The 17,250-nt window shown below is 56.8% G+C and overlaps 1 protein-coding gene across 10 annotated transcripts in view; it reads right to left on the bottom strand.

Moving 5' to 3' along the window:
- EBF3 (EBF transcription factor 3) overlaps positions 1–17,250 on the bottom strand; it is a 130,263-nt gene that overhangs the window by 39,625 nt on the left and 73,388 nt on the right. For 6 of the 10 annotated variants that reach the window (XM_062214475.1, XM_062214478.1, XM_062214476.1 and 3 more), the window contains exons 7-8: positions 5,516–5,597; positions 1,264–1,408 (exon numbers count right to left, since the gene is read on the bottom strand). In XM_062214475.1, coding sequence (XP_062070459.1) covers positions 1,264–1,408; positions 5,516–5,597 — 227 coding nt within the window. The remainder of the gene's footprint in view (positions 1–1,263; positions 1,409–5,515; positions 5,598–17,250) is intronic. The other 4 variants (XM_062214477.1, XM_062214481.1, XM_062214482.1 and 1 more) reach the window with 1 other exon arrangement.

Genomic DNA, 17,250 nt, shown 5'->3' with positions numbered 1-17,250 from the left:
GAGTGCGGGGCGCAGTGCAGCACTGGGGGTGTGGAGTGTGGGGCGCAGTGCAGCACTGGGGGTGTGGAGTGTGGGGTGCAGTGCAGCACTGGGGGGGTGTGAGGTGTGGGGCGCAGTGCAGCACTGGGGTGTGTGGAGTGTGGGGCGCAGTGCAGCACTGGGGGGTGTGGAGTGCGGGGCGCAGTGCAGCACTGGGGGGGTGTGGAGTGCGGGGCGCAGTGCAGCACTGGGGGGTGTGGAGTGCGGGGCGCAGTGCAGCACTGGGGGTGTGGAGTGTGGGGCGCAGTGCAGCACTGGGGGTGTGTGGAGTGCAGGGCGCAGCACTGGGGGGGTGTGGAGTGCGGGGCACAGTGCAGCACTGGGGGTGTGGAGTGCGGGGCGCAGCACTGGGGGTGTGTGGAGTGTGGGGAACAGCACTGGGGGTGTGTGGAGTGTGGGGCGCAGCACTGGGGGTGTGTGGAGTGCGGGGTGCAGTGCAGCACTGGGGGTGTGTGGAGTGTGGGGCGCCGTGCAGCACTGGGGGTGTGTGGAGTGTGGGGCGCAGCACTGGGGGTGTGGAGTGTGGGGCGCAGTGCAGCACTGGGGGGTGTGGAGTGTGGGGCGCAGCACTGGGGGTGTGGAGTGTGGGGTGCAGTGCAGCACTGGGGGTGTGTGGAGTGCCGGGCGCGCCGCAGAAGCAGCAGGCGGGATGCCTGGCGCATGGCTGCCCTGAGTGCTCCCGACTCCCTGCCTGCCACTCGACCAGAAATTCCGCTCATAACAAGCAAAGCAAGGAGTCAATCCCCTAGAAGCGCTGAGTTAAAGGGACACTTACGCTGTTCCTGTGCTCATCCCACCACCCTGCCCCCACTCTCCCTGCACACATGCGCGCAGGCACTCCGGGGACAGGAACCCGTCCTCACAGCCGCCTTCCGTGAGCAGACAGGACCAGGCCATCGTCACCCATGGAAATGTGCACGGGGTGTTCGGGGGATGCGCCTCTGAATGGGGCCTTCCCACAGGGCAAAATAAAGCCAAATAAACCAAAATTGCAAGAAAAGCTTAGAAACAAACCCATGACGTGAAGGCTATGGCAGGTGACGAGAACGCAAGAGCTGGGCTTCTCAACCTAGCGGGAGGAAGGCCTGTCTGCCCCTCCCACCCCAGCCTGCCCCGCCCCGGGCCCTCGTGGCCAAGACGGGGTCATTCCACATGAGCCAACATAAAGGATGGTGCAAAGAAAAAGAAGCATTGCAAATGAAAAGACATGTAACATGTGCCTACCATTTTCCAGATAAGAAGGGGCCGTACCTTCTGACGGGTCCAGGCGGCGGGCCCGCCTGCCGTGTTTGGAGTTGTTGTGCACAAACATGTTGTCGGACACGGCCAACACGTGGCCGTCCACGTTGACTGTTGTCGAGACAACCACCTGCGGAGACGAAGCGGATTTTAAACAGAGCCAGAAAACAGCGTGGCCACCACCGGGCTTGGTGAAACCGCATTCGACGCCCAGCTCGTTCCTGGGGCCCCGCCACTGCCCGCGCCCGCGCCCATCTTGGTGACTAGGGGTTGGGGGATGTTTCGCTTTGTTTTGAATGGAGACTGCCTGCCTGAAAACCTGGCCCTCACTCTCCTGCGATGCCAACAAGTGATTCAATCCAGAGACACGGCCTAGCCACGGGCTCCGGAAACGGCCCTCTGGCCACTCGCTGTTTTGATGGATCTGTCCACGTATTGATCAGAGAGTTTATCTAATTTAAATTAGTTCACTCAGACCGGGCTCCCGCGCAGAGCTGCCCAACAAACCTTCGTTCATCAGACTGGTCCTCGAGCCCCATGTTCTCGGCAGATGACCCCTAGGTCAATCTTACAGTTACATCGAACACCTGGCCCTGAACGCTTCTGTACGTAAAAAGACCGAGTGGAATCCAAAGAGCGGACATGTTCTCAGCCAGCGAAAGTCCGGCAAGAGCCCTGGCTGCCCAGGCAGGGCCCACCTTGCGGAGAGAAGGCTCAGAGGATGGCCCTCGGGGCTTCTGACACCTCAGCTGCCCCAGAGGAGAGCAAAGAAAGGAACACGCTGCCCAGCGACCACCCTGGGGACCCCGTGCACCTGCCCGGGTACTGGAGACAAGCAGCCAGCAAACCAGACCCTGCCTTGAGATTTCTCCTCACAGAGCTGGGGCCGCGTGGGCACTACTTCTACAGGCGTTGTGGCCGCAAGGACCTGAGCCGGGCTGCATCTGGGTCCTGAACAGGATCCCTGGGACGTGGGCCTGAGTGTGCACCCTAGCGTAGACTTGGCCAGGTCTTCAGGTCAGAGCCACCCACAGAGCCCTGTGCAGCCAGAGAAGGGCAACAAGACAGGCACTCCACCAGCAGGGGACCACCCAAAGGAATCAGAGCCAAGGCTGCAGTGGGCCTCGGTGAGTGTGAGCTCATCAGAGAGCAACAGATGCACCCACACAGGGGTGGCCAGCGGGGACCAGTCCACTGTCTGCAGAGGCGCTCCAAGAAAAACGGCATCTACTCACAGCAGAACAAGTTAACTAATAACAACAGAGTAGAAGTGATTCATGATACAAATAGATCTATGTGGTATTTTTAAGGGTTTCAAAGAGAAGGTAAAGTGGTCAGCACTATGGCGCAGTGGGTTAAACTGTGGCCTGCAGTGCCAGCATCCCATAGGGGCACTGGTTCAAGTCCCAGCTGCTCCACTTCCCATCCAGCTCCCTGCTAATACACCTGGAAAAGCAGCAGATGGCCCAAGTGCTTGGGGCCCTGCATCCACATAGGAGACCTAGAAGAAGCTCCTGGCTCTGGACCAGCCCAGTTCCAGCTGTTACAGCCATTTGGAGAGTGAACCAATGGATGGAAGATCTTTATCTTTCCCTCCCTCTCTCTGTCTCTGCATTTCAAGTAAATATTTTTTAAAAAATTTAAACAAGAAACCTAAGCTACATATTTATACAAGGGAACTCCAAAAAGTTCATAGAAAGTGAAAATACATGTGTTATTGGTGCAAAAAAATCTTGGAAGCCTCTGCATAGCTTTTTCATAACACATTTTCCATGAACTTCTCGAAGACCCCTCCCATGCAGATTTCAGAATTTTTGCACCAAAAATAAATGAACTCTTTGAAGGAAGCTTGTAAACGGACACAGTGAACAACTGATCCTTGGCTATAACCCCAGGCTCCCCAAGAGCAGGGGGCTCCCAGAGCTCTCGGGGCGGCTTCCTCGCCTCCCCCATGGGCACTGGCTCAATGCGGAGCCTCAGCAGCATCCAGGCCCCTCTGAACCCTGGCAGACCGGCAGCACCAGTCCTGGGGTTGGCGCCCCCTTTTCTGACTGCCACTAGCCGAGCCCTGCCTGGGAAGCCCTGGTGCGAGGCAGCGGTGGCGCCACTCATGGGCCCGCTGGAGGATCCAGGGACTGCTCTGTCCACCTGGGTGCCCTCCCACCCTGGGGACCGAAGGAACCCTCTGGACACATCACTCAAGCCTGACGCAGACGCAGAGACTGGACGCTTGTTAAGTTCCTAGACCAGGGTATGTTGAAGAAACGCGACAAGATAAAAATAAAAACAAAGACACTGCCTTTGCTCTGTCATCTATAAATAGGTCAGCCGCCAGGGGAGCGCAGCGCGGCTTGGCAGAGGAAGCAGACGCACCGGGTGTGCTTCTCGCCTGGGCCGGCCTACAGTGCACCCCCGGGCAGGGCACGGAGGCCGGGAGACCATGGAAAACAGCGTGTGCCCCCTGACACCCTCCCAAGTCCGGTTAAACCTTCTGAGAGGCAGGGGCATTGGCTCAAGAGACCAGGGAAGTCCTCCTGGCAACTGTGGACTCTGTGGCCACCGTGGGATCACTTGTGACGGATGCTGCACATTCGGTCACTGGTGAGACAAAGAGGCTGCGGCCACTCAGCCCCATGTGACGTCCGCTATGCTGCGATGGATCAATATCCCCAGTGCCCCGGGAAGCCTCGCGCATGAAAAATGGAAGCAGGCCCAGCGGTTGGCGAGGAACACTACCCTAGCTGCACAGCACGAGAGTGGGCGAGCCCCAACGGCTTGCCTTCTGATTGGCTGGCTGGGCCCAGAGGCAGATGTCACTCACGTTACTCTAAAGGACTGGAGCCTGGGTTAAATCTCGGGGAAGCACTTTGAGCTGTTTGGGTGGAAAAGTAGTGTGAATCCCAAACAAGAATCACCAGGTAGTTCCTGCGACCCACTAGCCACGCAGGTTTTCTCTGGTTGGTGCGCACCAGCGTTGGGTTTGTGTCCCAGCCCAGAGTCCGGCCAACCATCTGAGTCCCCGGCTCCACGCTTGCCATTCGACCACTGCAGATCAAAAGTCTTTGAAGGCAGAAACGCTGTCTGGACGTGCAGGCTCTGCCTATGTCATTGTTCCGCAAACACAGCTCAGCCCTGTTCACAGCCCCTGCGTCCAGCTAGGTCCAGGGAGTCACCCAGAGAGCAGCTGAAGCGTAAGCACGTGTGCAGGCTGCTGCAGACACTGCACACCTTGCACGAGAGACTCGGGCACCCCAGGTTCCGGTGGAGGGCTGCATTTGCACACTCAGAAAACCAGCAAAGTCCTGCACACATCCCGTGTGCAGAGATCCTACTCATTCACAAAGGCGAGGAAAAGATGACTCCTCTCATCATTCATCCCCGGGCCCAACCCCCTCGGACGGAAGCCTCTGAAGCCAAGCAGAAGCAGGAGTTAGTCTGGGTCCGGGAATGGACCAGCGGCCAGGCATGGACTCAGGGACGTGGGAACACCCGAGCCTCAGAGAAAGGACGCTGAGGCGGGGGGACGTTCGGGAACTTGCAAACGTTTGTGCTGAGGCCACGAGGAGGCCCCGGATCTGGAGGACACCAAGGTTGCCTTAAGCTTCTCCCTGCGGGGGCCGGCGCTCTGGCATAGCAGGTAAGGCCGCCACCTGCAGTGCCAGCATCCCATATGGGTGCCGGTTCGAGTCCCGGCTGCTCCACTTTCGATCCAGCTCTCTTCTATGGCCTGGGAAAGCAGCAGAAGATGGCTCAAGTGCTTGGGCCCCTGCACCCACATGGGAGACCCAGGGGAAGCTCCTGGCTCCTGGCTTCAGATCAGCGCAGCTCCTGCCGTTGCGGCCAATTGGGGAGTGACCCAGCAGATGGAAGACCTCTCTCTCTGCCTCTCCTTCTGTGTTTAACTCTTTCAAATAAATAAATCTTTAAAAAAAAAGGTTCTCTCTGCACTGAAGATCGACCAGTGGCCCGGCCCCAGGAGGAAGAGCTCAGCTCGACGGTCTCCAGGACGCAGCACAGTCTGCCGTGGCCATGCCTGGCTCTGGACGTCTGGCACACTGAAGACACCAGATCATTTTGCAAAGCATTTTATTTACTTCTTTTATCCTACAAACCGACTCCGGTTTGCCCCCGAGCCCTTGGAGAACTAGCAGTTACTTTGGGTAACGGCAAAGGCTCCGAGTGGCGCGTGAGCAGTCGGGACCGCCCCACCGCGTCCGTGCTCTAAGGAGCTGTGTACCTGGAATCGCCGCATGTCTCGAGGGTTGCCTGCATTCTTCAGACAGTTCTGATTGCACTTGAGGAAAAACTTTAGAAAGAATCTACAAAAACACAAAAGAGAATGCAGATCCGTTAGGGTTACCAGACACGAGACACAAACCTTTCACGACGACACTTTGGCCTGTGACATAGCGGGAGCTCCTCTACACTGCCCTGCAGGGGGCGGTGCTGAGAGAGGACGGAGGGTGTGCAGCCTGGCCCATGGGCCGGCGAGAAAGCTCTGTGCCCGGAGGAGCAGGGACTCACATCTAATTGCCCAGCTTCAGGGGGAAGAACTGTGACTTCCAGATTGGCCGTTCGGTGCCTGGATCCTGGCGTGACTGACCAATAGCCACTGGGGAAGGGTCCACCCCAGATGGACTGCCAACTTCAGCCAATAAAAACGCAGACGGCCTAGTGGGGGCATGTCCCTAAGCATGCCTACACCAGAAAAAGAAAACAGGGTTGATCTGAGACGCAGCCTTCAGCTGTATTTTATCTGGCAACCCCAACTCCCTGAGCAAACACACTCTTAAAGACAGACTTCAGTGACACTAGGCTACGACTCTGGAGAGGAGAAAGGATTTGGGGGAATTGCTGTAAGGGCTACACTAACATCTGTGCTTTTAAGGGACCAATCAACAGCTCGGCGTGGTCAGCAGCCACTGCTCCACCCTGGAGCAGAGGGGTGGGGTCAAACACGAGGGCCAGGCTGTGCCCTGGGAGGGAAGCAGCCTCATGCTGCCAGCTCAGTGACCAATGCCTGGCTGGACACCACCCACCAGAAGAACCAGGGCACCTGGGCCCTGCTCCGCCTCCACCTGCACACGCAAGGCCACACCCACCATGAGCTGGAGGCGGGGTCTCCAGGCCAACACAGCCACTGTCCGGAGCCCACAAGACCGACTGTCGCACTCAGCCACTACGAATTCTTTGTGGCTTTTCACGTGGTTTCCCTGAACGCAGTCTTATGCCCAAGGCTCCCAGCTGGCGGTCACAACACCCAGCAGACAGGAGGAGGGTCTGCCGCTCTGACGGCACTCCCCGCCCACCCTGGCAGCGAACACCCAGTTGCTGGGGTAGGAGAGCAGTGGCCACTTAATTACAGCTCCTTACCCCCCGTGGCCTCACTCTTTCCAGGCAGAATTTGCATCTCTGATGAGCTGCCTCACCTGCGCGCTCAGCGCACCGCACTCTTCCCACCATCTGCCGCCAGCTCCGGGAAGGCTCTTGCTATTCCACCCACCGATTTTTCCTAACAGCCACCGTGCAATTAAACCCCACACGTTCCGCAGCGAGGTAAATGAGGCACACCTGCGGCCGCCTGCCCTCGAACTGCATCAGGAAGGGCCTAACAAGGTGAGGGCGCCACAAAGTTATCGTCCTGTCAGGCAATTAGGCCCGCACACCAGGGGCAGCCACGCAGCGCAATTACGCCCGCATCAGCGCCCGCAGCCGCCCCCTGCACGTACGAAGCACACAGCGTCCGCACGGCCTTCCCGGGGCGGCCACGGAGGGTCCGTCAGACCCCGACGTCTCCCCAGTTCACCCTTCCACCTCCTGGAGAGCACACAGGGCTGAGGGCGGCCTCTGTGCCGGCGAGCTGGGCCTGCGGGCACCGCCGTCAGCTCAGAACCCTGCCAGGCCCCGGTACACACCTGAGCATCTGTGGGATCCCTCTGCAGCAGGCACCGGTATACATACAGCACACATGTGTATCATGTATACACACAAGCAACATACCCATACAGCACACATAACAGATATACATGCCTACAACACATGTATACCCAGACAACATGCACACATATACGTACAACATATACATATGCCCCTATGCATACAACACATAACACATACATATACATACAACAGACATGCACACTCATACGACACATAGCACATATACATATAATATACATACACATATACACACAACACATACATACGCAAAATACATACACATCAACATGCACAACACATATAACACATTGACACATATGCACACATGCATGCAGCATATGCCTGACACACATGTACACATACAACATAGGCATATACACAAGGTTGTACACATACAGCACATAACACACACATAGCACACACACACTAGACATATGTTCGCATATATACAACATACATGTGCAACATGCACACGGGAATGCATACACAATCCACACCCATACAACACATATACACGGAGAAACATGCATATACACACCACACACACATATGCACATCAACACAAATGGCACACATACAACCATGTTACACAAATACAGATGCACATATACATACATGGACACATACTACACACACACATGGCTGCATATACATGCACATGTACAATACACAGACTCACATATAACACACATGCGTGTACGCCATATGCACGTGGACACAGATGCACACAGGCACACTCACACACATGGGCATGAGTGTGCACACACATGCACACGCTGCACTTCTGATTTTAGATGTGGCAACACACGGTCCCTGCTTCTACTCAGCATCCAGAAGGCCGTGGAGCCTTTGGAGAAGACCTGTGGTGCCCACGCCTCGAGACAGAGCACTCAGGGCCCGACCCCACAGCAGAGGGGTCCTCCGCTGACCCACACCCAGCCGGCGGGACCTCCGCAGGGACGGACCGAGAGCAAGTCGCAGTCAGGGAGCGGGGACAGCCGGAGCGGAAGCCGTGGCAGAGCAGGGGGTGCGGAGGGGAAGCTGCTCCAGGGCGGGCGCTGGTCGCATCTGACGCAGGGATCCAGTGCAGCCTGCAGGAGGCGAACAGCACAGCCAGCGCGTGACTGCCGACACGGCACATGACCACGCACGCAGCTCACGCCTGCTCCAACCAGGAAGTGCCGGGCGTGGAGCACGCTCTCAGCGTGCGGGCAGGCGTGAGCGGCCGGGAAGTGGCACGTGCGAAGTCCGATGTTAGTGCTCATCCCTGACTCAATTAGCCTTTAATTGGCTTTTCCCTAAGAAATATCTGACAGCCACTTTGCACACCTCACCTGCAGAGTCCTGGTGCACAAAGGATTGAATACTCTTGTTATGAAAGGAAAAATCTCTCCTGTGTCAGAAAATCTTTGGCTTTGGCGCCGGTAAACTCTTTATTACCAGCTAAACGCGGCTTTGCTGCTCGATGGCAAGGCGGCGATAAAAAGTCTAACCTGTCGTTAGTACATTATGCCTAATTGTGTACAGTGTGCGGCCCCGTGCATCTGTCGGGCCGTCATCAAAATGACCATTATGCGCACTAATTCCCTGACCCCGGCTTTATTTCCCTAAAGAGTCATCAGCTTCCACAGTAGGTACCAGAGTAAATCAAGCTTGAAATATGGGCTTTATTTACTTGTTTCTCCCAGGCGAAGGGGAAGACAGCGGCAAAAGACAAACTGCTACCATCAGGCACGGCTGCCCGGGCAGATTCCACACGGACACAGCCTGTAGAGTCCCAGAAAGTTCTCGGGAGCCAGCAGACGTGGGACAGGTGTGCCTCTCGGGACTCTGGAAATGGGGACAGGACACGGTGCAGGGGCTCCCGAGAGCCATCAGCCCGACTCCTGAGGTCCCCATGAAGCCGGCCGGTGGCGCAGTCGGACACGCGGGGCTGGGAGTGATGGGAAGACGCCCACCCAGAGGGTTCTTGCAAGGGCTCCCACCTGAGCTGCGCACCTCCCCACCTCCGCCCCGCCACACCATGCTCAAGCAAGCAAGTTACAAGCTTGCACTCGGTGGCTTCTGGGTCATGGTCCCATTGGTCCAGGCTCGCGCCAGCCGGGGCGGAAGGGGGACCCTTCACACAGGGCCCAAGCGGACGGTGGGCCCGACCATGTCCATGGGAGCCCGGTCTGGGGCAAGCCCTCACCTCGGTGACTAATCTCCAAGTCTCTCCACTTCTGTGTGTTTAAGCTATGAATTAGTTCATTTATATTTACTTTTATGAAGCTGATTAACCAGAGCTTCTCTATCTGATGAAAATCATTTTAATTGTAGTGTTAGGCTCCTGTGTAATATCCATTACATTATGAACTGTTTAAATTCTACATGGGTATTGTGTAAATTGGCCCTCTGCGAGCCAGCAGGCAATTAGGACCACACAGCCCTGCCTTCCACGGCTGTAGAACTTTGCGGTGTTGCTCAGGACAATCAGAAACAAAGGAGGCTGTTTAATTGTAATTTAATGGAATATCAAGGAGTCCGTGGTATTAGACGCTGGCAGCAGAGAGCAGCAGAGAAAAATTAACTGCAATTATGTTTGATTAAAGCTATCCTTCTCAATAATCAGCGGTCCTGACAGGCCATGGGGCTCCCGTGAGCTCCGGGATGGCAAAAGGTGGTGAGCAATATTAGGGCCAATAAAGGGGATATTAGCATAGCTAATTACAGCCCTGCAAAACCTGTGAAGGGGGCCTCTGTGTATTGTAATGTGTGGAATAATTGGCCAAGGCCGTTATCAATTACATAAGGAATGAATCTGGTTTGTCAGAGAAAAGCTGATGGGATGCGTTTCACCTGCCACCCTTCCCGCCTGTCTCCAGGCCTCGCGGAATTTCGCCACTTTCGTCAAGAGCCACAACTTAGGAGCGGCCAACTCACTGATGAAATTCTCCTGCCAGCAAGTGTGGGGTAATTAATACAGCGCAGCCCCGCCGCCTCGCCTGCCGCCGCTGCTGTTACCTAAGCGAAGTCACTAATCACGCAATAATGATTGCTCCCCCTCTGGTCAGAGAGAGGGACAGCTCCCCACAGACGCGCAGCCAGCTTCGCGGGCGCACCCTGCTGATCCCACAGAGGAGCCAGCTCACCGCTCGCCTTTTGCAAGTGGCTGGAACCGCTTGCTTGCTTGCTTGCTTGTTTTTGTTGTAAAGTTTTGGACTGTTCCACGGCTGGGTTTGGCCGGGGCTCAAAATCTGGGCCGTGCTGGGAGGCGTGGCTCCGTGGCACCCGGCGGTGTGGCAGTGCGGCCATCCTCCAAGCAAGGGGCTCGGCCTTCCAGCAGACCCCCTGCCGGCCCAGCTGACAGCACACAGGGCCTTCTCTTCCGGCGGATGTGGGAAATCCAGGCTCAGGAGGAGAAACACTGGGGACCCTCACAGGGGTGGGCGGGGGCTCCCTCTTCGGTCTCCGGGCAGGCAGGTAAGAAGCAGTGAGCTGGCACCCACGCCACCCATCAGCACGCCCAGGGCATCCTCGTGTAATCACGGGGTGAGGACAGCATGGGGGGCAGCTCCTGGGGAGTCCAAATCAAGGCCCCGCCTGTTTCCAGCTGTCCCTGTCTGAACACATAACAGCCCAGGTGCCGAAAACACAGCTTCAGAAGACGCCAATCAGTGGGGGCTACCCGGGCCTGGGGGCGGGGCGGGGGGACACGGGCTCCCCCCACACCGGGGTGAAGAGCACTACTGGAACCAGATGGGGGTGATGGTGACCGCGCACACCCTCGCCAGGGTCCCCAACGCCACCCAGGGGTTCTCCGCACATCTGTCGATTCCACTTCCCCAAACCAAGAAAGGACCGGACCAGGACGCCCGAGGAGTGCGCGAGCCCACAGTGGCCCTGAAACCAAACCGCTGAGCCTCAGATGGAAAGACAGTCTCGGAGAGACTTCTCCCCGCCTGGTAAGAGAGTGGCCGCGGAGTGCTTTTCCTCGAGGTCCTGCTAATTACCGGGCCGCCCCTGAAAGCAGTGGCCGCAGCTGTGCTGTGCGCGCGCCTGGTCATCAGTATTGATTCCTGAGCAATTCCAGCCGATCGGGCCGGGCGTCTTGGAGACAATGTGCTTCCCTCCCAAGCCCTGTAATGAGCGGTTCCCACACAAGACTACACTCTGCTGACATCAGATCTGTGCACCAAGATACACACAGGTCAATACGTATTGGATTTCCAAAATGCGAGGGCCTTAATGTCGGGCCTCTCTCTCCCTCTCGCCCTCCTGCCATTAGCGATCGCCGGGCTCACGTTCTCGGATGCCATACGGGAGGCAAAATTCTGCTCCATTAGTCTGATTTATTCTTCAAGTACGCCATGACAAATTGCTTTAACACCAGACTCACTCCATTCTCGTACATTCCAAGCCGTGGGCCTCTGGTGGCGTCATCACGGACGGGGCCTCTGACAGCTGCGGCCAGGTGCGCTGGGCCCCGGCTGGAGGCGGAGGGAGGCCACGTGTGACTGCGGACATGCTCGGATCCGGAAACATCCCCGGCCTGACTTGCAGTTCAACGACGACTGGCCTTTGTGCGGGGAGCCTTGCTCCGAACAGCGGCCCCCGTCTCTGGTGGACTGGAGCTATTTTACTTCCCCTCGCCGTGGTAACCACACCGCATTAACAATATTTGTACTACAATCGCCAAGGGACCCACTTCCCAGATTCTATCACTTCTTTATCTCCTGACAAATACCTCACTATCGAACATTATTAGGTTTAGAAAATTAACCCTTCACGGTCTGGAGCCACGCTCAGCCCCACCGCCGTCCCTCCAAAGAACCTTATCTCTAAATTTCCTGCTATAATGGTTTTCCTTTTCATCGCAATTTCAGCAGCGGCTGTCAAGGGGCACTTATAGATACCATGATCCTGTTCTCGGGCGATGATTCTCATTAAAATGATGCCAAAGAGATCTGATGGGATTTAATGGCTTTGCTGGCCAGTTCAATATCCGCCCCACAACAGATCCCGTTAGGAGAAATTTGTATGACTCGAGCTCAACTTTTCCAGGTGGTTTTTTTAATGCGTTCAGATAAGTAAAACCCAGGCCGACACTCGCGAAGCGAAGGCATCCCAGAGTTCCACGCTGCGTCGGTCTCCCTGCCCGCCCGCCTGTCAAGCATTCTAGTTAGTATTTTCCGGACCTGCTGCTGCTATTCCATGATAGTTTTGATAAGGTTATCTGTGTAAAAGAAGTCAACTGCACTACACACAGGGAACGCGAGGCGCGCTGTATTTACACCAGGGCTCCCGTTTCAAGTGCCGATCTTTCTTCCGCCTGCTCTACCTGTCCCCCATTTCTAATGGGCAACGCGGCACTGACATTACTTCCCCGGCACATCACTCGCCCTGTCAATCAGTCTGTATTTTGTCTTTCGCTGCGGCCTCATTAAAACAGCTTCCCGCTCCCTCTGGACAGCGCTCTATTTGCCAGCTCTGATCACGAAGCTCCTTATTGAAGAAAAATGCCAGCATCGCTTGGCTCACATCAGATGCACCCCCGACTCGCTGCCAGCTCCAGGGAGACATTCACAGGTTGTGCGGAGATTAAGTGTCTGTGCTTATCCCAACTTCGGGTCTCACACCTCTCCCACCGCCGGTGTGTGCCTTGTTAGGGGCCGAAGGGAAGGGGCGCACGCCCCCAGCCACGCTCAATCTCAAAACAAACGCCAGGTCCGGTCGCTGTGTTCCGATTCTTTTTGTTTGTTTGTTTGTTTGTTTCTCATCTCCGAGTAGGAAGGATCTTGTTCCTCTCTCCCTGCCTCCCTGCACCCTCCCCCCCAATCCACGCTCACTTGCTTAATTAAGAACTATCATCTTCACAGACTGAATTATTAATAAAAAATATCACATTTTAAATCAAGCCTGTGCACGCACGGGGGACACCAGTGTCCAACCTGCCTGTGCCAGCTCTCCTGCCTTTTAGGTCCTGATTAAAAACTTATTAAAACATTATAAATGATTAATGGGAGCACAGCTCTGAGTGGCAATTATTAGTTTTAATGCAGGTAATGCAGCTTAATGAGGGGGCACATGTGTGCAAAGTCTTAACTTCATTACCCCTGCGTGTCAACACAGACAAGAGATATGTGTGTACAGGTCATCCATTACTCGGGACGGCACCAAGCCCTCTCTCCTCACCTCCCTTTGTTGATGAGCCAGGAGCCATAAATTAATCCCTCTCTGTGGCTCGGGGAGGGACCAAGGTGTTAAAAATCGCAGTGGAGCCACCACGCAGCTCCGTGCTGGAATATCTCACAGATTCTCTGTCCTGCAACCCGGGGGGTGCATGGGGTTTTGCACGGGAGCCTCTGCAGGTCCTCACTGTCACGGCGCTCGGAGCCGGCGGGGTCCCCCTCTGGGTCTAGCGGGGCGATGGGGAGGGCTGAGGGCATCACCCCAGCAGCCCCGGTGCAGGCCAGCACACGCGTCCTACAGCCCCTCCGTCCCCGTCCTGCCGGCTGGGGCGCAGGGGAGCAGGGTGAGAGCCAGCGGGACACAGGGGGCACCGGGCCCCCCTGCGTGCAGGCACGGGAGCGCCCTAGGAAGGAGGAGTCTGGCCGGACGCTGGAATGCAGAAACACAAGGAAATGCCAGCCAGGGCCTGGCTGCAGCACGGAGACGCGGGGCGAGCGCAGGCGGTGAATGGATGCATTTAGGATGCTGAGAGGGGAGCGCCCGGCTCCCCGGGCCCACAAAGAAGCCCATACAAGGCGCCGGCCCCACCTGAGACCCTCGGCCCCGGCCTGCCTCGGCCCCCAGCGGGGGTGCCGGCCACGGGGCCCCACTTGGCACGTCAGCTTGTATTTTCCGTTTCTGTGACAAGCGGCTTGATCTCCTCTATGTGTTTGAAGAGTATTCAGGACTATTTGCATCATTTTACCGCTAATGTATAATATATGGCCCTAAAGTGAGCCCGGGCGCTGTCTTCTCACCGAGCGTAAGAAAGTGAGGGCAATAAAGATGCATTAAGTTCTCTCAAGCACAGCCACGCCAGCGCCAGCGAGCAAGGTGCTGCCTGCAGTGGAGAGGCAACCTTTCCGCCTGCCGGAGACGATGGCAGAGCAAAGAAAATGTCAAATCAAGAAAGGCTGGGTTCAGAGATGAGGCGGCCCGCGATGACGTCGGTGCCATATTTTGTGGAACTATAATGCTGCTGGCAGCAAAGATCCGTGTTTCTGATTCATCCAGGGCCGCGTGGCAAAGCTTTGTCAGTCTGTGCGAGGTATAAATAATTCAGGGTGAGGGATGGCAATTACAGGGCCCTGCACAACCAAAATGAATATTTTATGAGGACTAAAACTGCTCTGGAATGAATCACACGCATGGCAAGGGGGCTCATCCATGCCAGCCCCGGGAAGAGAGGCGCCGGCCCCGCCTCCGCCCAGGGTGTGGACTGCAGCCCGGCGCACACACACATGTGCACACACGCGTGACGGGCAGGCCGCAGGCCCCGCCCGCCCAGGACCACTCCTAAGTTGGCCGGCGGGGAAGCCTTGCGCCCAGGCCCAGGAAGCTCTCGGCCGAGGCACCCCCGAGTTCGGTTTTCCATGAGTGGTTCCGAGTTAGCATTGCAGTCTGCTTGTTATTCCCGTCGGTCAAGCTACCCGCGGGCGTGAGCGGGGACTTCCTCTTCGGGCGTGGACTCTCAGGGAGCACGGGAGCGGGGATGGAGGCATGGAGGAGGCCTTGTCCTCCGCCCGGGTGCTCCCTCCACCCTTGGGACCTGAGCCTCACGTGGCCTGGGCCCGCTGACTGGAGGCCCCCGGCGGCCAAACCCGCAGCTGAGAGTTGCCGTGGGGCTCTGGAGGAGGTGCTGTGCCGGCCGGAGCAGGATTTACAGAGATCTTCGAAGGCGGAAAGGGAGGTTTCATCTGTTAGGTTTCCTTCTCCAGTGCTCTGGGAGCTGCCGAAACAAACAGCAACATTGTTCACCAGGCCGCAGGGCTGGTCCCGCGGTGAATGGCCATTGTGTTCGTCCGGCTACTGATACCTGCGCTTTTGTGCAGGGAAGAAGGCCTGGGCATGACGTCAGCCAGCACAAGCCTCCCTCTGTGCAGACGCGGGAGTGGGGCCCGGCCGCGGTGGGAACCCAACACAGGATCCCTCTGAGAAGGCTCCCTGTACATCCAGGGCCGATGCATTGTTTATGAAAACAAGGCTATTAGGTATATTAATAATTTGATAAATAGGGATTTGTCCTTAATTATTCATGAAGAACATTTGGCAACAGTAAAATTATATTCGCAGAACAGGTTTATAAACCAGCTAATTATAAATTAAGTATGCAGGAGAAAATTGCTAACCTTGAAATTAAAATATTTTATGATTCCGCAACTACAAAAAAAAAAAAAAGGTGGAGAATTATCAAAATCCCATTGTTGAGTGGAGGGCACTCAGGAACACAAAGATGGCAGTGCACGGGGCCAGAGGGGTGGCCCCGGCCAGCACCCCAGGAGGGAGGTTTGCTCTGTCCAAGTGGGGAAGAACCCCAGCACCCACCATGCCGGGCCAGCTCAGCCTGCAGGGTCCACCTGGTTCTCTACACAGCGCGGTGGTCACCTCTGCTTGCGGTCACAGCCTGGCACTGGACACAGCAGCATTCGCCTCGGCTCGTGCAGCTGTGCTTGGAGCCCACAAGAAAGGCCGCCTGCGCCCCCCCCTCCCTCGAGGGCAGAGTCCATCCTGAGCTTGGGGTACAAGGGGACAAGACCAGAGCAGGGGGCACGGGGTGCAGTCCCACTTGTCCCCACTAGAGGGCTTCTCAGGCAGGCTTCACCTGGCGAGGCAGCTCCCACTAATGGGTAGCCCATGGGTCAGGACCCAGCTCCCCTCCCAGAGGGACCTGAGACAGCCGCCTGCCCCCTAGGAGCTGGGCTGTCCCATCCTTACCCTCTGGCTGGCCCGTCCAGCACAACCTCCCCAGCAAGGGGCTCTGCAGCCCCCTGGCCTCCCCATCCCAGGAGCTGAATGACCACAGCGTAATGCAAGTGTGTTTACAAACACCTCCCTTCACTGGGTGATCAGAGAAGCCGCGGTGACCCTTCACTCGCCGGACAGCCTCACCTACAATCCAGGCAGACAAGGACAACAACTGGGGAATACCCTGTGGGGGGGGGGGGGGGGCGGGGGTGGGAAGTGGGGGTATTCCCTGCCTTCTCTACCCACAGCTAGGCTGCACCTGAAAAAATACACCTGAAATTGTAGAGGCCAGCCCAGGCCCCATCCCTGAACTGCAACTCAGCCACTCAGCGCTCTCCTGAGATCCAAGACCAGCAAAGCCCTGCGATACCCCTGCGTCTGTCTTGAAGGGTCTGCACCTCCCCGGAGTCCAGAGCCCCACGCGCTGCTCCCACAGCAGAAGAAACAGCGCAGGGCAGCAGCCATGCCCGGGTCCTCGGCCCACACTGGGCCACAGCTGCAGGTCAGGTGGCCAACCCAGTCGGGGAGTTCTCTGCGAACCCAGATAATGAAATTTTTTCATGTATAAAACCCTTCATCAAAATGCTAGTGGTGTCATCGTGTACTGCAGACTGCAACTTTTAAAATTAACACACAGCCGCACCTTTAACAGGTGAGCACCCCGTAACCGGGGCCTGAGCGTGGCGACCCCAGGCAGCGAGCCGGCTCCGTGCCCGGCGCTGGGATCCCAGAGAAGTGGGCTGGCGCTGCGTCCGGGTCCCCAGAGCCCAGAGGACCCAAAACGTGAGGCCACCTCATCAAAGAAGGCGAAGGGAAGGCGGCAGGGCGAGCCGCTGGGCCCCGGCCTCTGCCCGCCAGCAGCCAGAGCGCACTCCTGTCGCCTGGAGTAGGCTGTTTACCGTCTGACGGGATGCATTTCCTTCTTCGCCTCGGGACGCTCCAGAGATGAGGAGCCACTTCCCCTAACAATATTTAAATTGCTTACGAAAGCCTCTCTAAATATTTGCCATGCACTTAGCACGCCTAAGATTTGCCCATTCCCCCCAAGTCTTTTTGTTGTAAATTGCAATTTTACAA

The sequence above is a fragment of the Lepus europaeus genome, chromosome 17, assembly GCF_033115175.1.
Source record: "Lepus europaeus isolate LE1 chromosome 17, mLepTim1.pri, whole genome shotgun sequence".
In the NCBI taxonomy this organism is placed as follows: Eukaryota; Metazoa; Chordata; class Mammalia; order Lagomorpha; family Leporidae; genus Lepus; species Lepus europaeus.
The sequence above is the reverse complement of the archived record's forward strand: the minus strand, read 5'-3'. Positions and strand labels throughout refer to the sequence as shown.